Source organism: Telmatherina bonti (assembly GCF_933228915.1).
Source record: "Telmatherina bonti genome assembly, chromosome: 14".
Classification (NCBI taxonomy): domain Eukaryota; kingdom Metazoa; phylum Chordata; class Actinopteri; order Atheriniformes; family Telmatherinidae; genus Telmatherina; species Telmatherina bonti.
Window position 1 is genome coordinate 34,219,544 of NC_136612.1, and position 26,135 is coordinate 34,245,678.

Genomic DNA, 26,135 nt, shown 5'->3' on the forward strand with positions numbered 1-26,135 from the left:
AGCTGCATGCAGGCTGTGCTTGGTGACGATGTTTGACACTAGAAATCGAGCAGTTTAATAATTTTATGTACGTCTGTGTTCACACAGCAGTTCTCCGACTAGAAGGAGCTTTTTAAAATACATGTTTCACCTTCCACCAAAAATATGGAGCTGATCAGGTCCTGGTAGTCTGGTTTGATCAAGTCCTGGTGGTCTGGTTGGATCAGGTCCTGGTGATCTGGTTGGATCAGGTCCTGGTGGTCTGGTTGGATCAGGTCCTGGGGGTCTGGTTTGTTCAGATCCTAGTGGTATGGTTTGATCAGGTCCTGGTGGTCTGGTTGGATCAGGTCCTGGTGATCTGGTTGGATCAGGTCCTGGTGATCTGGTTGGATCAGGTCCTGGTGGTCTGGTTGGATCAGGTCCTGGTGATCTGGTTGGATCAGGTCCTGGGGGTCTGGTTTGTTCAGATCCTAGTGGTATGGTTTGATCAGGTCCTGGTGGTCTGGTTAGATCAGGTCTCAGTGGTCTGGTTGGATCAGATCTCAGTGGTCTGGTTGGATCAGGTCTCGGTGGTCTGGTTGGATCAGGTCCTGGTGGTCTGGTTGGATCAGATCCTGGTGGTCTGGTTCATCAGGTTTTAGTGGTCTAGTTAATCAGATTCTGATCAGAATTTTAACAGTCTTCTTCCCCATCTTCCCTGTGAGTATTGAGTGTGTTTTTGTTGTGATTACCCACAATGCCGTGCTCTGAACCCACAGTCCATGTTGTTTCGTAGTCTGGTTCCTGAACCTGGACCACTTGAGACGGACTGAGACCCGTCTATGTGACATTCCCCCCAAAAGAAGCGGACTTTGTGAGCAAACGGACTCAGATTGGAATCAGAAAGGCTGAATGGTTCCTTGGGTCGCTACGAGCAACGTACGACATTAGAGTCGTTTATTCTGTATCTACTAACAAACACTGACAACTGCTGCTGGAGACCTTAAACTCCTCTTTCTGGATGAGTTTGGGCTTGATGCGGCGTGGATGCAGTGACACGTCGCTCTTCATGAGGAAGCGTGGATGGGGTCAGTCTGTCGGGGGAAGTTTAAGCCGTTTTCTGTTCATCCTAGTTAAACTAAGGATGCCTAAAAAGTGAAACACACACATGAAGATCAGAACAACCTAAATGAGACAAATAGCAACAGGCTTTTCTCCCTGGAAGAAGACGTCACGCGACTCTTCAGCAAACTGATGATGCTCTGGTTTGTTCCTGCTGTAGAACCAGCCGGCTCGTCCTCAGCCTACTTTAACTCTGCTAATGCCCAAGTCTCCTTCTAGCTCATTAAAAATCCAGCCAGACTGTTTTGATTGATTTATAAACGCTGCTCCAGTCGCCCGCTTGTCTTCACAAACCCGAACAGCATCGATAAGCGTCATTTCCACCATGTAGCGGTCCATTAAGGGACCTTTTTAATTGTTTTCTTTAGGTTAGAGAGACTAGATGCTCTATTGTTCCCCTGCGCAGCCTGACCGTAAATCCATGGCAGGAAGAGTTCTAAAAAGTCGTCACCATGGCAACAGGACGTCTTAAGGCTGGAAGTCGTAACTTATCTATGAATTTGGTTGTAAAACCTGCAGATTTACGCAATGTGAACATTTGCTTTGCTTTTCTCTGAACACCAGTGGGAGGAGGTTTTTGAGGACTGAACACTGGACTGACACTTTTATCCTCTTTGGAGATTGTCTTTGTGTTTTTCACACATGCACAGATGCTTTAATGGGACAAAAAGTTTTTGCTGTGGAAAGGACGAGCAAAGTGCCTCTGTTTTCAGATGGAGTGGAAGTAATTGTAGAGGACATTAGTGAAAGGTGAAACGAATGTTTCTAGATTTGTACAGACGAGCTGGTTTAAGCTTTCCCTGCAGAGGAGAGGATGACGATTTACTGCTTCCTGAAGCAAGAAAACTACTGTAAATGCTCATTTATGAGCCTTTAAGTTGTGATTAAATGTGTTTTTCTTTTATGTTTAATGTCAAAAGTGATGCTCTGAGAAGATGTAGAGGGAACTTGCAGCACCTAGTGGCCACAGGAGGAACTGCACCATGAAAAACGTACAAGTTTTTATTAGGATGAGTCAAAGTGTTCGTTGTTTAAGTGAGGAGAGGATATCCCACCATCCCTGCAGCCTTAACTTTCCTATTCCTGCTTTATTTGTGTGACTCCTGAAGGTTTAATGATCCAGAGCTTGTTTTGTCCACTTTGATCCAAGTTCAAGTCACATTTCTAGAAGAGCTCTGCCTTCTTTTCTTCACATAAACAGAGTTGTTTACACGTCCTCAGATGCATGTCTGTGCAGAATATCAGGCAGGAAGTTGATGTTGAAAGTCCAACATTGATTCGTTGATGTGTTTGCCTTCACTGCCTCACCAGGTGGCAAGCTGGCAGGTGACTCTGCAGGTGTGTTGATGTAGAAGCAGACATGTTGGTGGTAAATCACAAAGTGCTGATGATAACTAACACTCTACAACGGGGTAAAACTCATGGTTCAGAGGTCACACACAGGGAAATTAGCCTATTCTGCCGAGTTGTAAGGAGGATGCGAAAGACCGAACTGTCAAACTGCCTTGGGAATGTTTTATTCACTTCTAGCTTCAAGTAAAGACTCTCACTTTTAGGGAGATGAAGAGAAAATGTAAAATCTTGATGCTACACTGAGATAATATCGTAGATGTGGGACATGAAGCGGCGATTCCTTCATCTCAAACTGTTTATGTAAACAAAGATGAAAGATATGTTGGAGGTTATTCACCACTGAAGCTGTCGTCTCGTTTACGTACGTAAATGTGGATGTCCGTTTCAGGCATGGTCATACACCGCTGCGCTCGTTCTTCCATGCGTCTTTTAACCCCATTACATCCTCCACGAGAAGCGAGAACTTTTTTCTTCTTCTCGAGGCACTGACATTAAAATGACGTCTTTTTGTTCTCGCGGACGCGTTTGAAGACAGTTCTCAACTTAACTTTATTTATAAAGTCCTTTAAAACAACCAAAGTTGGGACAAAGTGCTGTACATCAGGCTGGCAGAAGTTTGTTCTAGTGGGGGTCTGAGAAGTATCGTGTGATTGGTCGGACACTTGAGGTGGGCGTGGTTAACATGGAAAAGCATGAAGCAGAAAAAAAAAAAAGGACGAATGTTTTTACAACATTGCGTTAAAACCATAGACTGTATATAAAAAAAAAAAAATGGACGGAGCCTCCGTGACGTCACCCGTAGGTTTCTGAAGAGCTGAATTGAAGCTCGGTGGGCGGTTCCTACAATCGCCATGTTGGCAGCGTCATGCGTGTCGTCTCGCCCAGAAAATACAAATATGGGCAAAGAGGTGGAGCTGAGAGGGGAGCTGTGAGCGTCATGGTGGATGATTGACATCGAGCGAACTCCGAGCTTTCTGTAGCTAAAAGCTAACCGAGCTAACCCGGAGATAACGGGAGCTAACCAGCTAACGGAGGTAAGCGGGCTAAAGCTGAGTCACGTTGTTAACCGGCTAAAAACCACGGTTGTTCTACGTTCTTCTTACTTGAAGCCAGAGATTGGTACCTGTCAATCAGAAGGACACGCCCCTAAATTTGCCAAACTTTGAGATTAAATTACTTTAAAAGGGGCGAGTTAGAAAAAAATTCACTCCCCCCACAGTTGTCATGAAGGTAAACCTGACCTATTAAACAGAAAATGGATTTTTGAACCAGGCTGTAAACATGTTTATTTCTGCTGTGAAGTTGGTCTTTTTAACATGGGAGTCTATGGGGATTTGCTCTGTTTCGCAGCACCTAGTGGATGAAGGTTTTATGCAGTTTTATGCACTTTCGCATAGGCTTCACTTTTAACTGCCAGAGGTTGCTGCTTGGTTAAAACACACGGATGCAGTGGCGTGCACAACCCGCTCTCCCGCGGACAAAGTTTCTTGTTAAATATAAAAAGACCGGGTTTCCATGCACATAAAGCAGGCATCGCCACCGCAGCAACGAAATGGAACTTTTTTCTTGTTCTTCCAGCCTTGAGGGCAAGAACAAAGTTCTCACTTCTCGTGGAGGATGGAACGAGCTTTATGTCGCCACGAGTTCGTCCACTAGGGGGCAGCGCTGAGTTCAGAGTTCATTTCTGCGTTTTGACATTGGTTGGTGTTGATGATGCGCTGCGACAGTTTAAAACCATTCAGAAACACCAGAAGAAAAATAAAACTACATTTTTCTTTTTGCTGTTTTCAATGTGTTCTGCATCTTCTTCCTGCTTCTCTTCTTCTTCTCTGGTTTGTTCCTATCACTGGTTGTGTCGGACAACTCAACACTGCCCCCTCGTGGTCTCTGGCGGTATTGCTTAGCTTTCTGCATCGTGACAGACAGTGAAGCCCATTGAAAACGGACTAAATTACTTACGTAACCAATACGAGAGACAGATGAAACTGTCTGCATGTCCGTCTTCTGCGTCGAGCAGGAAAGCGCCTTAAATCGGGTTTCTTACTGCTGCGGCAGATGTCAGGAAAAACTCACCTTTTATTATTATTATCGGTGGTAAAATAAGTTTGATGAATAGTTTTGGGGTGCATCTCTTCTACCATTAGACCGAAGGTTTCACTTCTCAGTGTGATGCCATCTCGCCCTGCAGACGACAAAGCAAAACTGAGGAAGTTGTGAGATTCGGAAAGGTTTTTATATTTTCTTTTCCGTCCTTTTAGTCTGCAGATGTTAGAAGTAAATGGGACGGAAACTGTAGAAGTGATGCGAGTTCTTGAGTGGCGACTGCTGTTTTATGTTTTGCGTTATGTGCTGTGGGCTCGCGAACATGTGTTGGTATGTAGGATGTGGATCAGGTAGGTAGGGTTGATTTTTTTATTTTTTTTTTATTTTTTTTTTTACACGCCGTCCTGTTTTCACTTTCAGAGCTGCTTTTCATGCTTCTCTAAAAGCAATAAAACTTTCACATAAAGTCTGACTGATTTTATTCATTTAAAAAAAAAACCCAAAACGATCTGGGTTGGTGAAAATCTTCGAGTCTTGCATCATATCAGTGCAAGTTTGATTCTTCATAACATCTAACAGGAAGGAGATCAATACAGTTTGTATCTGTAATCAATGGAATGAAAGGAACAAACAAGCTCATAAGTCACTGTGTTCATCAAATGTTTTATTTGATTGAAAAGTTTGCTTGTTTTCAGCTTATTTATTCTACCAGCCAAACACTCTGTGTTCCCAGCTGACATTGAATGCAGCATCAGTCTGAAACTTGACAAATGTGTTTTTTTTAAAGCAGATTTAAGTGGAAAAGAAAAAACATGAATCCTTTTAAAACATTTCAAACGTGGTAACTTGAGAAAAAAACCCTGAATCCTAATGGAAACCTGTGAAACTGCAGCACAAAACTTTAATAAATTATTTTAACTAAACAGCTTTTAGATAATTTATCACTGATTAATCTATAAATCTTGATTCTGATGAAATAACTGAGCGTTTCAGTGTAATTTTTCAACAAAAATGTCACATTCAATAAGCTGGAAACATCATTTTTATGTGAGAAAAGCTTCAAAAGTTCAACAAATAAAATCACAATTATTTCTTAAATGTGATATTTTCTCTTTAGAATAATTAACTGAATATAAAGACGTAATTATAAGCGTCTAATCTTCAGGTGGGTAGGCGTACTCCTCCTCCTCCTGCAGAGGGGAGGCGTGGGCAGGAGGAGATGGGGAGGAAGGCTCGCCGTCCTGCATCTCGACAGAGTTCTCCCTGATCCTCCGGCCGACGCTGCCTCCCAGTAGCGAGCTCCTGACGGCGCCGCCGCTGCTCCGAGGACCGCTGAACGCCACCTCCCCGCCGCCACGCCTGAGGAGAACCCCACACATCAGGAGGAAGAGAGAGAGGGGGAGGAAGAGGAGGGTTTGTCGCAAAGCAAGATGAAATCAGAAAAAGATGAAGCCCCTGCAAACTTAAAGAAGCAAAACCCCGGCTGAGGAAGGGGAGGAGGCTGAAGGACACGTCAGTAGTGTCTGAAGAGGTGAAGCAGGACATGGAAGGAGGGAAATGACATTTAACCGTCAGGTTGGTTGTTTTATCGTCACATTTTGTCTTCCTGAAACATTTCCAGTTTAACGTGGTGGTGGTGTGTTGGCGCTGCAAGTACCGCCGTTATCTGGAGCAACAGCCGGTAAACCTTACTGATGTGTCGAACACGCAGCCCAGTGGCTGAAACCAGTTCTATCTGGTCTGCGGGACGAGTTCAGTGAAACCAGTTCTATCTGGTCTGCAGGACGAGTTCAGTGAAACCAGTTCACGCTGGTCTGCAGGACGAGTTCAGTGAAACCAGTTCACGCTGGTCTGCAGGACGAGTTCAGTGAAACCAGTTCAAGCTGGTCTGCGGGAAGAGTTGGGTGAAACCAGTTCTATCCGGTCTGCAGGAAGAGTTGGGTGAAACCAGTTCTATCTGGTCTGCGGGACGAGTTCAGTGAAACCAGTTCTGTCTGGTCTGCAGGACGAGTTCGGTGAAACCAGTTCTATCTGGTCTGCAGGACCAGTTTGGTGAAACCAGTTCTATCTGGTCTGCAGGACCAGTTCGGTGAAACCAGTTCTATCTGGTCTGCAGGACCAGTTCGGTGAAACCAGTTCTATCTGGTCTGCAGGACCAGTTTGGTGAAACCAGTTCTATCTGGTCTGCAGGACGAGTTGGGTGAAACCAGTTCAATCTGGTCTGCAGGACGAGTTGGGTGAAACCAGTTCTATCTGGTCTGCACGACCAGTTTGGTGAAACCAGTTCTATCTGGTCTGCAGGACGAGTTGGGTGAAACCAGTTCTATCTGGTCTGCGGGAAGAGTTGGATGAAACCAGTTCTATCTGGTCTGCGGGAAGAGTTGGGTGAAACCAGTTCTATCTGGTCTGCGGGAAGAGTTGCGTGAAACCAGTTCTATCTGGTCTGCAGGAAGAGTTGGGTGAAACCAGTTCTATCTGGTCTGCGGGAAGAGTTGGGTGAAACCAGTTCTATCTAGTCTGCAGGAAGAGTTGGGTGAAACCAGTTCTATCTGGTCTGCAGGACCAGTTTGGTGAAACCAGTTCTATCTGGTCTGCAGGACGAGTTAGGTGAAACCAGTTCTATCTGGTCTGCAGGACGAGTTGGATGAAACCAGTTCTATCTGGTCTGCAGGAAGAGTTGGATGAAACCAGTTCTATCTGGCCTGCAGGAAGAGTTGGATGAAACCAGTTCTATCTGGCCTGCAGGAAGAGTTGGATGAAACCAGTTCTATCTGGTCTGCAGGAAGAGTTGGATGAAACCAGTTCTATCTGGTCTGCAGGAAGAGTTGGGTGAAACCAGTTCTATCTGGTCTGCAGGAAGAGTTGGATGAAACCAGTTCTATCTGGTCTGCAGGAAGAGTTGGATGAAACCAGTTCTATCTGGTCTGCAGGAAGAGTTGGATGAAACCAGTTCTATCTGGTCTGCAGGAAGAGTTGGATGAAACCAGTTCTATCTGGTCTGCAGGAAGAGTTGGATGAAACCAGTTCTATCTGGTCTGCAGGAAGAGTTGGATGAAACCAGTTCTATCTGGTCTGCAGGAAGAGTTGGATGAAACCAGTTCTATCTGGTCTGCAGGAAGAGTTGGGTGAAACCAGTTCTATCTGGTCTGCGGGACCAGTTTGGTGAAACCAGTTCTATCTGGTCTGCGGGACCAGTTTGGTGAAACCAGTTCTATCTGGTCTGCGGGACCAGTTTGGTGAAACCAGTTCTATCTGGTCTGCAGGAAGAGTTTGGTGAAACCAGTTCTATCTGGTCTGCAGGAAGAGTTGGATGAAACCAGTTCTATCTGGTCTGCGGGACCAGTTTGGTGAAACCAGTTCTATCTGGTCTGCAGGAAGAGTTGGATGAAACCAGTTCTATCTGGTCTGCGGGACCAGTTTGGTGAAACCAGTTCTATCTGGTCTGCAGGAAGAGTTGGATGAAACCAGTTCTATCTGGTCTGCGGGACCAGTTTGGTGAAACCAGTTCTATCTGGTCTGCAGGATGAGTTGGATGAAACCAGTTCTATCTGGTCTGCAGGAAGAGTTGGATGAAACCAGTTCTATCTGGTCTGCAGGAAGAGTTGGATGAAACCAGTTCTATCTGGTCTGCAGGAAGAGTTGGATGAAACCAGTTCTATCTGGTCTGCAGGAAGAGTTGGATGAAACCAGTTCTATCTGGTCTGCAGGAAGAGTTGGATGAAACCAGTTCTATCTGGTCTGCAGGAAGAGTTGGATGAAACCAGTTCTATCTGGTCTGCAGGAAGAGTTGGATGAAACCAGTTCTATCTGGTCTGCGGGACGAGTTGGATGAAACCAGTTCTATCTGGTCTGCAGGAAGAGTTGGATGAAACCAGTTCTATCTGGTCTGCAGGAAGAGTTGGATGAAACCAGTTCTATCTGGTCTGCAGGAAGAGTTGGATGAAACCAGTTCTATCTGGTCTGCAGGAAGAGTTGGATGAAACCAGTTCTATCTGGTCTGCGGGACGAGTTGGGTGAAACCAGTTCTATCTGGTCTGCAGGAAGAGTTGGGTGAAACCAGTTCTATCTGGTCTGCAGGAAGAGTTGGGTGAATTAACACTAATCAACCCATTATAAATATTTAAATGATAAATATTTTTGTTTCTATAAATGTACATACAAATATAACTGGTTTTTGTATAGTAAATTTATATTAAAATACTAAATAAAATGGATAAGATCAAATCGATAAAATGTAGAATATTGATAAAACTTTATTTTCTCCATAAAGTTTAACTTCATAATGTTTCCTAAATGAAATAATTGAATAAATGTCACCATATTGATCATAAATGAGCTTTTTGTGCTAAAACAAAAGGGGGAAAAAAAGGATTTTTCCTTATTTGTAGTTATGATTCTGTTATTTTACTGGTCTGGTCTACTGGAGACCAGACTGGACTGACACACATCCGGATTAAACGCCGTCGGTTTGTAAATTATGTTCCTGTGAAGTAAAACCTCAACGAAACGTTGCTGCATCAACGCAGTCCGTCTTCCTCCGTTACCTCAGTTTGCTCCTGAGTGAAGACACGTCTCTGTTGAGGGTGTCGTTGGCCTCCGTGGCCTCGTCCAGCTCCCTCTGCAGCTTCCTGCGAGCGGCGGCCGCCCGCTGCGTCTCCTCCTCCACCTCCTCCAGCTGATGCTTCAGCTGCTTCACCCGCATGTTGCTCTTCTCCACCTTGAACAGACAGCAGAGTCGGACGGTGAGACCTTGCCTCCGTGTTGGTGGGAGCTTCCTGTCCTCCGTTCGTCACCTGGTCTTTGAACTGCTGCGCCTGCTTCCTCTCGTCCTCCAGCTGGACGCTCAGATCCTTCAGCTTCTTCTCTTTCTGCCGCAGATTCTTGGCGTTGGCCTGCCGCTCTCTGTAAGTCACACAGTGCAGTTTGCCTTCAGTGGCGTTTCCTTTCGGTTGGTCGGAGCTGGAATCTGCCGGTTACCTGCTCTCCACCTCCAGCTGCTCCTCCACCTCTCTGAGTTTGGCCTCCAGAGCAGCGATGGTGGACTTGAGCTTGGAGCGGCCCTGGCCCTCCATCTCCTGCAGTTTGGCCTTCAGGTCCCGGTTTTGTCTCTCCAGCTGCTGCCTGGAGCTCTCCCTGCTCTGGGAGGAAGACCTCTCCGCTGCCAGCTCCGCTCCCAGCTGCTCCACCTTCCCCACCACAGAGGAGACAAGACCAGTAAGGAGTTGGGATGAAGGATACTTAGGAAATATGTGTCTAATAATAAAATGAAATGTTTTAAAATAGTTTGTACGAGTTCAAATTGTGTTCAATTAACATAAAATATATTTAAAATGTAAAAAAAAAAAAAAAAAAGTATATTTACTTCACATAAGGTAATTTTTTTTTATTAAAATGTTGAAATTCCAATTTATTTGTAAGATTAAATTTTAAAATTGAGCATTAAGTTAAATATAAATTTAACTGGTTAATAAAATAATTTAATACTTATTTTAAATGATTAAATTGTGAAATTTAAGATTGAATACTTATGTTTTTTTCAGTTAAATTCAAAAGATTAAATAAAATAGAAATATTAAAAAATGTACCCAACCATATGAGATTTATGAATTAAAATGCGGTTGATTAAAATACAAGCAATTTAAAATAAAAAAATATAAAATGTATTACTTAGCGAAGCAGTTTAATTATTTTACCTAATTGTTAAATTCAACTTTGAAATATAAATATATAAGACTTATTTTGTAAATAGATTACATTAAATATTAATAAATATTTTAATACCCCAGGGAAAATTAATTTAATTTTAATTCTGAAATTTTATTTCAATATATTAATTTAATTAGTTGATTAAAATTCACTAAAATTAGTTAAATTATTTCATTATAATTTAAATGAGTTAAAATTAATATATTTAATAAAAAAAAACCCTCTACAATTCCAGAGATGATGAGAGTAGCTGTGTTTAACCGTATCCTTCATGTGGACATCCCCCCCCCAGCATCCCTGTCTGACATGCAGGAATTCTCTCATTATTTTGTTAATGTGTTGAATTAAACTGATTCAGTAGAAACGTTGAACTCCATCTTTCATCATCAACGTGTTCACTATGGTTTTACCGTCTAAAACAGAAGTTCTGGTACCTTCTTCCCCCTCAGAACCACAAAAACAGAAATATGTTTATGTTTCTGTTATGTTAATTTTACATAAGGAAAAAATGCCTTGTTTTTCTTTCTTTCGTAATGTCTCTACGATGATGTTGTAATAAAGTGTGAAAAAACATGAATCTGCTTAGTTTCTAATTCTCAGTCGGTTTGATGCTGAGCTCTAGATGTGGGACAGTTTTATGATTTTACTGTGATTAGAACAAGTGAACCACATTAAACATGGAGGCTCCTACCAGCTGCTGGCTCTTCCTCAGCCGCTCGTTGAGGCTCTCCATGTTAGCCTGCTCCTCCTCCAGCTCCTCCTCCAGCTGGCTGATCTTCGTCTCCAGACGCCGCTTTTCGTCAGACAGCAGCGACCTGAGGAGGAAACTCGCACCATGAAGCCACAAGTTTTCCTCCGGTAAGAGTCGCATGTGAACGTGTGAATTCTGCTCGCTGTTTTCTGCAGGTGGAATCTGATTAAAACGCGGATTATCTGAGGAATAATCCTCATAATTCCCTCTTTCTGCAGGAAGAAACCTCATCATCACCTGAAATCCACACGAAACACGCTAAAACCCACCGTCCTGAAGAGTTGCTGGTCAGCTCCTCGGACAGCTCGTCTCTCTCCGTCTCCACCTGCTTCCGAGCTCTTTCAGCTGCTGCCAACATCTGGACAGATGCAGGAATAATGAAGTCAGGATGGTGAGGAAGATGAGGTGAAGCTCCAGACAGTCAGAAAGCATCACCTCGTGCAGCTGGAGGATTTCTGCCTCCATGGCCTTGGACCTGCGCTCAGACTCCCTGGCCAAGTTCAGGGCCTCCTTCTGGGCTGCACGGGAGTCCTCCCCCTCCCTCTGAAGCTCCTTCAGCTGCCCCTGTGAGGACCGTGAGAGGAGTTAAACTCACATCTGCTTTCCAGTGTTCCTTCTTTCTAAAAAATAATCACAAAAAACAGAAAATTTCTGAAGAAACTTCGATGAGTGCCTATGCAGCGACTGTGTACCAGCCAGGTCTGACATGTAGACACACCTACAGAGACATGCACACCTGGATACGGGCGATCCTCGGTTTACGGTTCCGTTCCTACGCCGCGGTGTAACCCAAAACTCCGCTTAGGTCAGATTTCTACCCTTAATCACTTAACAACTATCTAAATACATGTAGCTATTATACATAATATTCATGGAAAACAGTACAGGCAGTTAAAATAGACACTTCAATTAAATCAAAATAAAGATGCACGCGCTGAGATGTCGTCTCAGCCTTAGTAATAATACATTTTATTTGTTTGGCGCCTTTCTAGACATTTACATTATACATGATAAAAAATTGCATTAAAACACGTTGTCAGCTCATTTTGACATTTTATTTGTGTTTGTTTTGTCTCATGCCCTGGAAAAACTAGGGGCATGAGACACTTGTTTCAGAATATTTTAGGGACAGATTTTAGTAGAAGATTGTAGATAGTTAGTAGATAGATAGAAGCTTTTGGGCTGAATTCTGATTTTTCTTTCAACTTAACCTGCGTTTGTGTCAAAACTGTAATAAGTATCTAAATCACCTTTTTAATCGGCCAAAGATTTCTCTTTTCTGACCCGTTTCTGCTTAGAATGAGGTTTTTTAATTCAATCCAGCTTTATTTGTGTAGCGCCACTTCCCAACAATGTTGTCACAGGACACTTTACATACACATCATTTCAAGCCAGTCCATACATAGCCTATAATAGAAACCAACTGATTGCATCGAGTCATGACTTGGATCCAATCCCCCATCCTGAGCTGCACGCGGCGACAGTGGGAAGGAAAAAACTTCCCTTTAACAGGAAGAAAACCTCCGGCAGAACCCGGCTCAGGGAGGGCAGCCATCTGCCTCGACTGGTTGGGGTGGAGAGGACAGGAAAGACAGATCAACATGTACAACTGAACTTATCCAGGAAGACTTCTCAGGTTTCTAGGTGGAAGTATGCAGGAACTTTTAGTTCCCCAAGTTGGCTGGGTTTTTGGCTCATGTGGGCCAAATCCCAGTCATTCCTATGGGGGGAAAAAGCCGCAGTTTTTCTGAGTTATGTCAACACCTTGAGACATTCATGCAGAAAAAGCCCATTAGGACACGATTCCAGATGGACATGCATGTTTTAGTGTAAGTTTTGTGTGGGTAGATGAAAAGCTGCGGGCCGAATTAGACGCTGAAATTCCTGAAAAAGCCGAAAGCTTTCAGTATTGTGTCCAGAAACCGTGGAGTCAGACCTGCAGTTTGCGAAGCTGCTTCAGTGCCTCGTCACGACCCCTGCTGCTGGTCTCCAGCTGGTCCTCCATGTCCTTCAGCTCCCCCTCCAGCTTCTTCTTCCCAGCTGATGCCTGACTTCGCTGTTTCCTCTCCTCCTCAAGCTCCGCCTCCAGATCCCGCACCTGGGGAAGAAACCAGTTGGCCTGAAAGTGCAGGTGGAGAGATGAGGTGACGTGACAGGAGGTGTGATCGGCCTCCACCTGTCGGAGGAGCTGCTTCCTCTTCTCCTCGCCCTGCTCCTCACGGCTCTGCAGCTCCCGCTCGTGCTGCACTTTGAGCGCCTGGCTGTTGACCTCCAGACGCAGCTTGGCGTCCTCAGCAACCTGCAGCTCGTCCTCCAGCTCCTCCATCTGCGTCCTCATCTCCTCCAGCATGGCCTCCAGGCCTCGCTTTGCCTTCTCCAGGTCGTGAACCTGACGAAGAATCGGAGACGACGTCCTGCTGTCTCTGAAATGCTCGGCTCAGAGGAAGCTTCGCTCGTTTATCCGATGCTGCTTACGTTCTTTCCTACGTCGTCTTTGGAGCTGATGAGATCCTCCATCTCAGCTCGGAGCGCCTTCATGGTCTTCTCCGCCTCCTCCCGAGACATCTGGTTCTCCTCCAGCGCCCGTGTCAGAGCCAACACCTTGGTCTCCTTCTCCCTCGCCTCCGCCTCCGCTCGGTCCCGCTCCTCTGCAAACTTGGAGGACACGGCTCGTTCCTCGGCCAGCATCTGAAGGGAAAGCAGATCGGAGGTGAAGGCGGGAACATGACATCGTCCTGAAAACCTTCGTCTTTATTTACGGTGGAAATCTGCGTCTGTTTCCTGATAGTTTCCCAGAAATACAAGAAACAGCTGCAGTTGTACTGAAACATCTGGAAACATGGAAACAGAGAACACGCTAAAAACACGCTTCTGTAGCTTCATCCAGCAGCGCAGTCTGAACCTCCAGAACCGGTCTCCAGGATCCCTTTGGTTCTGTTCTCTGTCCAGATGATCCCACACTCCGGGTTCTGGGGAGGATCCACCCCCCCTTCAGACCTGTCTAGGTCCGGATTCTGGGGAGGATCCACCCCCCCTTCAGACCTGTCTAGGTCCGGATTCTGGGGAGGATCCACCCCCCCTTCAGACCTGTATAGGTCCGGATTCTTCAGACCTGTCTAGGTCCGGGTTCTAAGGAGGATACCCCCCCCCTTCAGACCTGTATAGGTCCGGATTCTTCAGACCTGTCTAGGTGCGGGTTCTAAGGAGGATCCGCCCCCCCCTTCAGACCTGTATAGGTCCGGATTCTAAGGAGGATCCGCCCCCCCCCCCCTTCAGACCTGTATAGGTCCGGATTCTTCAGACCTGTCCAGGTCCGGGTTCTAAGGAGGATCCGCCCCCCCTTCAGACCTGTATAGGTCCGGATTCTAAGGAGGATCCGCCCCCCCCCCCCTTCAGACCTGTATAGGTCCGGATTCTTCAGACCTGTATAGGTCCGGATTCTAAGGAGGATCCGCCCCCCCCTTCAGACCTGTATAGGTCCGGATTCTAAGGAGGATCCGCCCCCCCCCCTTCAGACCTGTATAGGTCCGGGTTCTTCAGACCTGTCTAGGTCCGGATTCTAAGGAGGATCCGCCCCCCACTTCAGACCTGTATAGGTCCGGATTCTTCAGACCTGTCTAGGTCCGGGTTCTAAGGAGGATCCGCCCCCCCCTTCAGACCTGTATAGGTCCGGATTCTAAGGAGGATCCGCCCCCCCCCCCCCTTCAGACCTGTATAGGTCCGGATTCTTCAGACCTGTCTAGGTCCGGGTTCTAAGAAAGATCCGCCCCCCCTTCAGACCTGTATAGGTCCGGATTCTAAGGAGGATCCGCCCCCCCCCTTCAGACCTGTATAGGTCCCGATTCTAAGGAGGATCCGCCCCCCCCTTTCAGACCTGTATAGGTCCGGGTTCTTCAGACCTGTCTAGGTCCGGGTTCTAAGGAGGATCCGCCCCCCCCTTCAGACCTGTATAGGTCCGGATTCTAAGGAGGATCCGCCCCCCCCTTCAGACCTGTATAGGTCCGGATTCTTCAGACCTGTCTAGGTCCGGGTTCCGCCCCCCCCTTCAGACCTGTATAGGTCCGGATTCTAAGGAGGATCCGCCCCCCCCCCCCCCTTCAGACCTGTATAGGTCCGGATTCTTCAGACCTGTCTAGGTCCGGGTTCTAAGAAAGATCCGCCCCCCCTTCAGACCTGTATAGGTCCGGATTCTAAGGAGGATCCGCCCCCCCCTTCAGACCTGTATAGGTCCGGATTCTAAGGAGGATCCGCCCCCCCCCCCTTCAGACCTGTATAGGTCCGGGTTCTGGGGAGGATCTACAACCCCCCCCAGCAGACCTGTCTAGGTCCGGATTCTAGGGAGGATCCGTCCCCCCTTCAGACCTGTCTAGGTCCGGATTCTAGGGAGGATCCGTCCCCCCTTCAGACCTGTCTAGGTCCGGATTCTAAGGAGGATCCACCCCCCCTTCAGACCTGTCTAGGTCCGGATTCTGGGGAGGATCCACCCCCCCTTCAGACCTGTCTAGGTCCAGGTCCTGGGGAGGATCCACCCCCCCTTCAGACCTGTCCGGGTCCTGGGGAGGATCCACCCCCCCTTCAGACCTGTCTAGGTCCGGGTCCTGGGGAGGATCCACCCCCCCTTCAGACCTGTCCGGGTCCTGGGGAGGATCCATCAGACCAGTTTCTACCTACCTTCAGTCCAGTTCTTGGGTCATGTGACCTCAGTGTTTTCTGTCTTTTTTACTGCCTCGTTTCCATGGAGACCATAAAAACAGCTGACAGTGAATCACATAAAAATCCTGTTTCCTGTCTGATCTTTACTGGTTTTTACTGAACAAATGATGCGTCTCTGCGATGGACTGGCGAGCTGTCCAGGGTGTACCGTGCCTGTCGCCCAAAGCCGGCTGGGATAGGCTCCAGCTTCCCCGCCACCCTGAATTGGATTAAGTGGTTTAGAAAATGAATGAATGAAATGATGCATCTTTGTGACATAAGAACCAGTTTAAACTGGTTTTCTGTAATGTGTTCTCCAGTTCTGGATCTACTGGAAAGCTTCCACTGGGAGACATCCAGAAAGATCCAGTATTTCTGATCCCATTACATCACACTACCAGCAGATGATGCACCAGATGAAGGTTTAGCCGAAAACTGGTGTGGGATAGATTCAGGACTGGTGTGGGAGAGATTCAGGACTGGCGTGGGATAGATTCAGGACTGGTGTGGGATAGATTCAGGACTGGTGTGGGATAGATTCAGGACTGGCGTGGGATAGATTCAGGACTGGTGTGGGAGAGATTCAGGACTGGTGTGGGATAGATTCAGGACTGGTGTGGGATAGATTCAGGACTGGCGTGGGATAGATTCAGGACTGGTGTGGGAGAGATTCAGGACTGGTGTGGGATAGATTCAGGACTGGTGTGGGATAGATTCAGGACTGGCGTGGGAGAGATTCAGGACTGGCGTGGGATAGATTCAGGACTGGCGTGGGATAGATTCAGGACTGGTGTGGGATAGATTCAGGACTGGCGTGGGAGAGTTTCAGGACTGGTGTGGGATAGATTCAGGACTGGTGTGGGAGAGTTTCAGGACTGGTGTGGGATAGATTCAGGACTGGCGTGAAGAAGAACCGCTTTGGAAGATGTGTCTCTGAACTGGTCCGGACCTGATCAAACTTTTTCTGCTTCTTTTCCAGGCTGGAGACGAGCTGCCGCTGGTTGTCCAGGTCCACCAGGACGTCCTCCAGCTCCTGCTGCAGGCGGCTGCGGCTCTTCTCCAGCTTGTCGCAGGCCGACGCCTTCTCCTCGTACTCGCTGTTGGTGGCCTCCAGTTCTCGCTGCAGACGCCTCTTCCCCTCCTCCAGCAGCTCCACCGTCCCTGACAGCTCGTCCAGCTTCTTCTTGTGGTCAGACAGCTGGGAGAAGGCAGAGCGACGACAACATCAGGACGTTTTTAGACGCTCTACACGTCACCTCATGTTGGAGTTACCAACCTGCATGTTGAGGCCGGAGACCTGCCTCTCCACGGCCCGCTTGGCCTCCGCCTCCTCCTCCAGCTGCTCCACCAGACTGTTCCTCTCCTCCTCCATCTGACGCAGACGTCCGGAGAGATTCAGCTTCTGACGCGTCTCCTCAGACAGCAGCTCCTAAAGGAGTGAAGAGTTGGTACTTTTGGACATCCAGGGAGCATTTAGCAGCAGTGCGTGGCGAGGACGGACCCTCACCTGCGTGTCCTGAAGCTGAGAGGACAGACCAGCAACATCTTTACTCAGCTTGATGTTCTTTCCCTCGGCGTCGTTCAGCAGACCCGTCACATTCTCCAGCTCCATCTGGAAGGGAAGCAGAGAATCGTGTGTGCAGGTCAGTCTGTTTCCGGATGCAGAGATTTTATCATTGGAGTTTTTTCCCCAGACAACAAAGATCTGAACTTCTGTTAGAGCCTCACTGCTCCTTGTCACATCTCATAACCTGCCTTCCATGTCAGAACATCCTTCATAGATGTTAAAATCAGAATTTCTGGACCACTTCATTCCTTTCAGCATATTCTGGTTCTGGTCGGCCATCCCAGTGCTCTCATGTTCGTCCATGATGGTTAAACTAATCTCTTTTCCTGCACAGCTCCTCACTCTGACACTAAACTGCAGGTTTAATTAGAAATAACTGAGATTAAAACACAATTATTGGTTTTTAAGTGCGTTATTGGTGATGTTGCTGGTGGAATCTGCATTCACTGGTTAATTATTAGGTACATCAATTCAGTTGTTTGCTAACGCAAATATCTAATCAGCCAATCACATGGCAGCATGTAGTCATGTAGATGTGGTGAAGACGACTTGCTCAATGATACTACAGTGGTCACCGGATCTCAGTCCAGCAGAGCTGGAACGGGAGATTCTTATCATGATATGCAGCAACTGTGTCGATATGGAGCAAAATCTCAGGAATCTTTCAACCTTGTTGGATCTATCGCACCGAGAAGGAAGCCAGCTCTGGAGGAAACCCGGAGATAACAGGAGCTAACCGGTGTAAGCGGGCTAAAGCTAAGTCACGTTAACCGGCTAAAAACCGCGGTTGTTCGACGTTCTTAATTGAAGCGGGAGATCGGGTACCTGTCAATCAAAAGGACACGCCCATAAATATGCCGAACTTCAAAATTAAATTACTTTAAAACGGGCGAGTTAGAAAAAAAATTAACTCCCCCCACAGTTGTCATGAAGGTAAACCTGACCTATTAAACCTAAAATGGATTTTTGGACAAGGCTGTAAACATGTTTATTTCTGCTGTAAACCTGTTTATTTCTGCCGTGAAGTTGGTCTTTTTAACATGGGAGTCTATGGGGATTCGCTCTGTTTTGGAGCCTCTAGTGGATGAAGGGGGAACTGCAGTTTTATACTCTTCCGCATTAGGCTTCACTTTTACCCACTAGATGCTCCGTCCATCTTTCATTTATGGTCTGTGGTGAAAACATACAGCGCTGACATCATGTAAAGACTCACATTCATCTTGGAGACTCGCTCGCTGAGTTCGTTCCTCTGCCGCTCGCTCTCATTAAAACGCAAGTTCAGGTCATTCAGCTGGCCCTCCACCTTCTTCTTCTTGTGTTCCACGTCTTGCTTGGCACTAGCGAGAGATCTCAGGTCAGCACTCAGATCTGCTGACTCCTTCTCCAGAGCTTGTTTGGCTTTCTCCAGACCGGCCCTCACCTGGATGGAGAGAGATGGAGCTGAATGAGTGCAAAGCAGGAAAACTTTGTTTTGGGGTTCGCTACACTGGACGTTGTGGTCGGACCCTCTTGGCCTGCTCCAGCTGCTCGGTTAGCTCCTCCACAGCCTGATTATGCTTCTGTCGCAGGTCCTGGATTTGGGCCTCATGGCTCCGCCCTTCGTCTTCCATAGCTTTCTTCAACACGGCCACCTCCTGCTCTCGCTTCGCCCTGCCAACAGCATTTACAGCCGCATCAGCTTTTATGCAGACGACACTGTTTTTTATATTCTAGTCTCAGAAAGGAGATTTGTGTTTTTTAATGTCTGCTTTTTCCTGCAGACTGGTTCTAAAGTTGTCGACGTTGTTGCTAAAATCAGAGACAATCATGTAAATAAAAGGTTAATTAAATGACAACAAACCGTAGCTCCTGCTGGGCGGCAGTGGTGTCCAGACTGTCCTCCAGCTCGCTGCGCAGAGCATTAAGCTCCTCCCCGAGGTCCCGTCGAGCTGCTTCAACCTTCCCCCTCGCCAGCCTCTCCGCCTCCAAGTCCTCCTGCAGCTCCGAGATCAGCGCCTCCAGCTCTCGAACCTTCTTCACCGCCGCTCCTCGCTGACTGCTCTCCTCCTCCAAACTGCACTCAAAATATTAACTTGTCAGGTTTAATAAGTAAAATGTGAGTTACATGGAGCATATCTGGAGAAAAATAAAAAATCAGGGAGTTTGTAGTCCGACCAGAACAAACTGCAGAAACTTTGGTGTGATGAAATGAAAGGAAGCAGGATCGTCTCATTTTCTTTAAATAAGAAAAACAGGAACAAACCAGCTGCTATAAACAAACGCTAAACTTTGTTGTATCACCACAACAAGAATTTATTGTTTATTTATTAATGATTTATATCGCCATTAGTAACAATCTAATCTTCCTGAGGTAAAATGATAGAATATCTTGTTATAATAGTTAAATTTAAACATGATTTAAAAAAAAGATATAATTTAAATACGAGCCTTTTAAAACCAGGTTTATTATGTATGATGGTTTATTATGGTTTGGTATTATAATTGTGCATTATGTTTAAGTAAATCATGTTCAAGTATAAATAAGTTATATATGAAATAATTGTATGACTTCATGATAGTTATGATTTTGTTGAATATTCACTATTTTTACATTCCAGTATAAAGAATTAACTTAAAAATTTTTCAAATATAAATCTAACACTTTTTAACGTTATAGTTTTGTGTCTGTTTGGGTGTATGTGTGTGATTGTGTTTGACGTGAACTATAATGAAGTGTTTTCAAACAGCTGTGTTAAATACTTATTAATACCATTTGAAGGATTTATTTTACAAAGCAGGAAATAGTTTTTGTTTTGTAGAGCGCTTTGTGTGGCATGAAGTGTTTTATTTATAAAACCTGTTTCCATTTGATTTGGACATCAGTCGGTAATTAACAGTAATTCAAATATATAGAGCTGACGAATAAAATAAACATTTAGTTCAGTCAACTAAATTATTTTTCACTAAATTAATACATTTGATTTAGAAATTATTTCCATAATTTATTATCTTCACCATTTAGGTTCTTTCTTGATGCTAAAACAAAAACATGCTTTAATTCAACAGCTGGGGATTATTCAACACATCCAGCGTCTGGAAAAGGATAAAAAATCTGATCTTTTTTTCTTCTTTTCCCATAAAGAAAAAAACTTTGACCCTGAACATGACGAGGGTCTGATCATGTTCCTGATCAGCTTCCTCTCACCGGGTCTGCGTAGCCTGGAGCTCCTCCTCCTTGGCGGCTAGCTGAGCTCTGAGCTCGGCTAGTTGTGCCTGCAGGTCGGCATACTGCTCCTGCAGGTCAGCCACTTCCGCCTCCACCTTCCTCTTTGCCTTCTCCAAGTCCTGACGAGCCTTCTCCTCCTTCTTCAGACGAACTGGACGTGCAGAGTTTCAGAGAGAAGAACGTATGTTTCTGTGTTAACAGGAATCTGAGCTGCGTCGTTATGCTGACATGACTAACAGGGCCGGATTAAAAGTGGACAGGCCTCTGGGCCCAGAGTGTTCGAGGGGCCCCCTTCCCCACCACAAAATTGTGAAAATTGTGAATGATACACTGTGAAACGACATTTCCAACATCTCTCAGCCAATGGTACCAATAGCAATACATTGTGGTGTAACTATCTGGCTTTTTTGTACATTTTGTTTCATGTCCAAACTGCTGCTGGTTGCCCTATGTGGGCCCCAAGTGGGCGTGGGCCCCTGGGCCTGTGCCCATAGTTGGATAATCCGGCCTTGGACTCTACGTACTGACCTTCCAGGTCAGAGATCATGGACTCATGTTTGCTCTTGAGCTTGGTCAGATTCTTGGACTTCTCCTCCTCCTCGGCCAGGTTGGAGCTCATGTCAGCCATCCGCTCCTCCAGAAGCTTCCGCTCCTGAAAATAAAAACACAGACACAAGTTGAGAGAAGTCTTCTGCCGCAGCAGCCGGCACCGCTGCACATTTTATACCTTCTGCAGTTTGTTGTTCTGGTCCTCCATGAACAAGATGTCCTCCTCCAGTTTCTTCACCTTCCCCTCCACAGCAGCTTTCTCCAGCTGCAGCTTCTGTCGGTTGTCCTCCTCCACCGCGATGTGGGCCTCCATCAGCTGCACCAAAACACAAATATGTCAGTCCTGGTTGAAATAAGGCAGGGATCAGGGGCCATTAGAACGGCAGCATCAACGGCGCTGTCTTACACACGTTTCTTTTGTCATGACAAAAAAGCATTATTTATTACATTATTATTTTTTAGAGCAAGAGTGTTCAGCTCCAGCCCTTCAGGGCCTCAATCCTGCATGTTTTCCATGCATCCCTGTTCCAACTCAGCTGGCTCAAATGAATCAGTCATCATGCAGAACCTCATATGTTGTTAATGTCAGCCAGGTGTGTTGGAGCATTTTAGAGTTAAATATATTTCACACATGAATCTCTGCCGCTTAATGTACATAAACAGGGACATCTGTTTCAAATATTGTTGTAGGTCGCCGTCCTCGTACTTCCATGCATCTTTTACGTTGCCATGGTCGTTAAGTCAGTTCATCCACTAGTTCAGAGTTCACGTTCATGTTGTGACACTGTTGGTAGCGATAATGCACCACTAAAAAATTGTTTATAACCGTCTAAAAACACCAGAAGAAGAATAAAGATAAAACCACACTTTTTTGCTGTTTTCTACGTCTGCGTCTTCTTCAGGTGCTTTTTATTCAACTCGCTACCCTCACCCTATCTGGTGGTATTGCTCTGTTTTCTGTGTCAAGGGACGGACAGTTAAGCTTCTTGAAAACAGATTTACTGACGTACGTAACTGACAGAGGAACAGACAGAAATGTCCGTTCGTCTTCTATATTGAGCATAAACAGGCCTTTATGAGTCAGGCCACCTGATTCATATCTAGCACCTTGTTACCTGACTCAAAGCAACTAATCAGGTGTGTTGAAGGAGGGAAACATCTAAAACTTGCAGTACACTGGCCACTTGAGGACCGGGATCTCTGGTCCCTGGTTTTGGGGCTCTTAACTATGTTCATTCAGTGGCACAAAGTGCCTCCTGTTAGTAGATGTAGCAGACCCCTGAACTACATGAATACCCCACCACATCACTGTCAGGGCGTAGATACAGCACATGGCAACGCAGGAAAGCTAATCCTGGAAAAATAACGCCATAAACAACAAGCCTACAGAGTGAGCCATGGTCTCGTCTGTGGAAAACATTTCCCTACAAGGACAATAAAGTCTAAATAATGAGGAAAATATGGACTCTAAACTAATCTATGGATCTGCAGAATTATTTTCTCTGTTTCCTGAAATGATTCAAATAAACGATAAAGACCTGCAGCTGCTGCTCCATGTCCTTCTTCTCCTGCTGCAGGGAGATGCTTCGCTCCTCCTCTTCCTCCAGCCGGGCCTCCATCTCATGCAGCACCTCCTCCAGCTCCTGCTTCTTGGCCTCCAGACGCACCCTCATTTCCTCCGCCTCGGTGTACATCTCCGTCTCCGCCTGCAGCTTCGACTCCAGCTGGGCCCGCTCCTCCATCAGCTGCAAACAGAAGCTTCCGTCATCTGCCGGCGGTTCGCTGGTTAAGGTACGAAGACGTGAATAAAATTCAGCGTTTGTTTTACCTGTGTGTGCTTCTGACTGATGTCCTTCAGTTGGGCCTCAGTCTTGGCCGCCACCTCTTTGGCCGCCTTTAGCTCCTCCTCCTTCTGACCCATTTCCTCTTCTTGTCTGGTCACCTGCAGGAGAGGCTTCACCTGAACCCCAAAACAAGAACAAAAAGGTCAGTGTTGGAGTAAAGGAAGGGAAAGCAGCGACAGAAAAGAAGAGGTTTTGTACAACCTTAGTAAAAAGCCTCCACCACTGCCAGTTCTTCAGTTTCAGATAGCATGCGCAGTTCCTTTGGATGACCTTCATGGCGCTCAGCTGCTGCTGACGTTTACTGAAAGCCCTAAAAAAAGAAGAGAAGAAGAATTAAATATAAATCCTCTAAAGATAACTGCAGGGTCCAGAATGAACCTCCTTACTTTCGGCCCAGGAAGCCTCGCGCTTGAGCCTGGAAAGCGATGATGACGACCGTCAGTTTGATGTCTCGCTCTTCCTCCAGCTGAGCCAAAACCCCCGTCCTGAAGAACATCTTGCTCTGACCGATGCGGTACAGGTTGGGGTCCAGATCCAGGTGCTTCACCTGGAGACAAACGAGTGTGTTAACAGCCTCGGTTAAAAGCAGAGTTGTTAGTTGAGTCAAAGTGGATTTTTTCTGTCACACTCACCATCAGACAGCATGCTTGTTTACCGTCCATAAAGCCTTTAGGGATGGCGTTGGCAGCCAGGATCTCGTACCTGCAAAACAACCCAATAGCCTCCATCACTTTCAATTCAAACATTGACTGCACTTCTGCTAGATCTCAATGCAGGGCTGCATTTGATGCAGTCTATCGCAGCATCCAATTAGACCAACAGGAAGATGGGATGGGTCCAGTTCTGAATTGGTTTGAATTCTACTTCAAAGACAGAAACTCTATCAATCTTTATCTAAATAGTACTTTTCATATATTCTACAGCTCAAAGTACTTTACAAAAACCTAAAAGTAAACATGAAAACCAAACAATGAGAGTGAGAAATAAATCAAGTTAAATAAAAGTCTCAATTGTGAAATCACAAAGACTCTCTGCTGCCCTCGGGTGTATGGGAAGGCTGCTCCGTAAGCGTGGAAAAAGTGGTTAAAAGGCCTCTCTCCATAAAATTTTAGCTTTTAATCTACAGATATTTGAAATGGTCTACAAGGCTCATAATGTAAAAAGCATTTTTGATAAATATTCTAAGTAGAAACCATTAAGAGCCTTAAAGACCAGTGACAGAATCTCAAAATCAATCCAAAACCTGACAGGAAACCATCACAGAGACTTAAAACTAAACGTGTTCTCTTCTTCTGGTCCTGGTCAGAATTCAAGTCACTAAGTTGTAATTTAGTAAGTGTAAGGGATGCTGGGGTTTTCTGGGGAAGACCAAAAAAAGAGAGCATTATACAACTTTGTGTTAGTTGGTAACAATAGGTCAAAGATTAAATGTGAAGTTGCCTATGGGTCCTTATTGGAGCCCCTGTTGTTCTGCATCTACATGTGGATTTCCACAAGGCTCCATGTTGGACCATGTTGTTCACAATCTACTCATGGAGTTCCACAGGGCTTCATGTTGGGCCCCTGTTGTTCACAATCTACTCATGGAGTTCCACAGGGCTTCATGTTGGGCCCCTGTTATTCATGCCACAGCTGCTCCTTGTTCATGATTAGCTCCCCTGTTTAACTACCCCCTGGTTTCTTTTGTTCATCACTAATGCCTCTGAACATTCACAGTGAACATCCCCTCTCACCTCTGCCTAAACTCCTGGAACACGATGCGGTTTGGAAATCCCTGCCTGCAGATCCGAATGCCCTCCAGCACTCCGTTGCATCTGAGCTGTTCCAGCACCAGGCTGGAGTCCATCTTACCGGCCTGCAGCAGAGCAGCAACAAACATTGAACGTACACACTGACTGGATCTGCAGACAGATACTGGTGAACAGCACCTCTCACCCTCTTCTCGTGGTTGGGAATGATGCACCGGACAAAGTTGGGCTGTGTGTTGTGCAGTGTGGTCATTAGTTTGCCCAGAGACTCTTTGTACAGCTGACCCACCGTGCGAAACATGCCCTTTTTGGACTTGGTGGAGCTCGGTGCAGAACTCTCAGACATTTTGGTGATTGTATCCAAACCCACCACTCGATCCACTGAAAGTAAACATTTATGTAAGCATGGATTTGCATTTAATGTTTGATGTGTTTTGAAGGACTAACCGTCTTTCCACATTTCCTGGATGAAGTTGCTGGAGGAGTTGTTGAGCAGAGCCGTAACATTATCGTTCAGAGGATCCATGTTCTTTGTCAGCCAGTTGGCTGCATTATAATCCACCTGGAAACAAGGGGGTTATGCTTCTTGGTGCATTTTATCTTTTACATACAGTATGCAGCTTCCATTTCAGAAAAGGCTCAGTAATTTCCATGAACCGCTGGACAATGCTGTTGCTACCAAATGTTACTCAAATAGAAAGGAATGGTTTTTATTTGGGATTATTTTCAGTTGTGGATTAATCCATTTGCTTCTCCAGCTGGTATTTTATTTACACCAGCATGTAGTGATTCTCACCTTTCCGGCGTAGTGCAACACGGAGAACATGAGCTTGTCTTTGTGCTGTTTGGGTTTGGAGAACTTCACGTGACCAGTGTGGGTGTTCAGTAGCTTTTCTACGAACGATATGTCGGTGGCTTTGGGGAACCAGCACTCCTCGTCCAGAAGGGCCAGGATGCCTGGAGGATTGTTCTGCAGACCATCAAAGATGGAAAGTTATCATAAGATGGCTTAACTTAACTTAAATTAAATTAAATTAAATTCACTGTAATTATTGAATTTGATTTAAATATATTAAGATGAATTTTATTTTTTTTTTACTTTAATACAAAATTAAATTTCTGAATATTTTTTTATTCAGTTAAAGTTAAATTTATTTTAATTTCTTAGCTATATTAAAATAGTCGTAATAATTAACTTCAATTTAGGATTTTTATTAAATAAAATATAATTGTTTAATTAAATTAATAAATAATTCAATTGATTGTAATGAAATGAAATCTACATATATTTAAATTAATTTGTTAATTTTAATTGCTTCATTACATTGAATGTGTTGCTTTTTTTTCTCTTTTATTTAGAACTTTTTTTTAAATTTGATTTTATTATACTTTTTTTTAAGCTTACACCAATGCCAAAAGCTTTAAACATGGTGTATAAAACATGACCTAAATGCGACTCACTGGCCTCTGCCACCTTGTGGAAACGGCCTGAATGATTGATTTGGCAGGTTTGACGCTTTTCCAGGCAAATTACGTCTCTAATGAGGTGATAGAAAGCAAATCCTTCTGGTAGTTACACCAGCCTGTGAACTTTGAA

General features: G+C 45.5%; 1 protein-coding gene across 1 annotated transcript in view; it reads right to left on the reverse strand.

The window, feature by feature from the left end:
• Positions 1 to 9,016: 9,016 nt before the first annotated feature.
• LOC306765483 (uncharacterized protein) overlaps positions 9,017 to 26,135 on the reverse strand; it is a gene marked incomplete at both ends in the record, with an annotated part of 32,659 nt that continues 15,540 nt past the window's right edge. The window contains 27 exons of the mRNA XM_079252954.1: positions 9,017 to 9,193; positions 9,270 to 9,378; positions 9,454 to 9,662; positions 10,874 to 10,997; positions 11,203 to 11,291; positions 11,369 to 11,497; positions 12,870 to 13,031; positions 13,110 to 13,322; positions 13,409 to 13,621; positions 16,575 to 16,823; positions 16,902 to 17,054; positions 17,133 to 17,237; positions 18,406 to 18,612; positions 18,698 to 18,842; positions 19,033 to 19,245; positions 20,377 to 20,548; positions 20,926 to 21,049; positions 21,125 to 21,262; positions 22,485 to 22,691; positions 22,775 to 22,906; positions 22,992 to 23,100; positions 23,177 to 23,337; positions 23,423 to 23,492; positions 24,524 to 24,645; positions 24,726 to 24,919; positions 24,986 to 25,100; positions 25,335 to 25,508. Of these exons, the coding sequence (XP_079109080.1) occupies positions 9,017 to 9,193; positions 9,270 to 9,378; positions 9,454 to 9,662; positions 10,874 to 10,997; positions 11,203 to 11,291; positions 11,369 to 11,497; positions 12,870 to 13,031; positions 13,110 to 13,322; positions 13,409 to 13,621; positions 16,575 to 16,823; positions 16,902 to 17,054; positions 17,133 to 17,237; positions 18,406 to 18,612; positions 18,698 to 18,842; positions 19,033 to 19,245; positions 20,377 to 20,548; positions 20,926 to 21,049; positions 21,125 to 21,262; positions 22,485 to 22,691; positions 22,775 to 22,906; positions 22,992 to 23,100; positions 23,177 to 23,337; positions 23,423 to 23,492; positions 24,524 to 24,645; positions 24,726 to 24,919; positions 24,986 to 25,100; positions 25,335 to 25,508 (4,215 nt within the window). The remainder of the gene's footprint in view (positions 9,194 to 9,269; positions 9,379 to 9,453; positions 9,663 to 10,873; positions 10,998 to 11,202; positions 11,292 to 11,368; positions 11,498 to 12,869; positions 13,032 to 13,109; positions 13,323 to 13,408; positions 13,622 to 16,574; positions 16,824 to 16,901; positions 17,055 to 17,132; positions 17,238 to 18,405; positions 18,613 to 18,697; positions 18,843 to 19,032; positions 19,246 to 20,376; positions 20,549 to 20,925; positions 21,050 to 21,124; positions 21,263 to 22,484; positions 22,692 to 22,774; positions 22,907 to 22,991; positions 23,101 to 23,176; positions 23,338 to 23,422; positions 23,493 to 24,523; positions 24,646 to 24,725; positions 24,920 to 24,985; positions 25,101 to 25,334; positions 25,509 to 26,135) is intronic.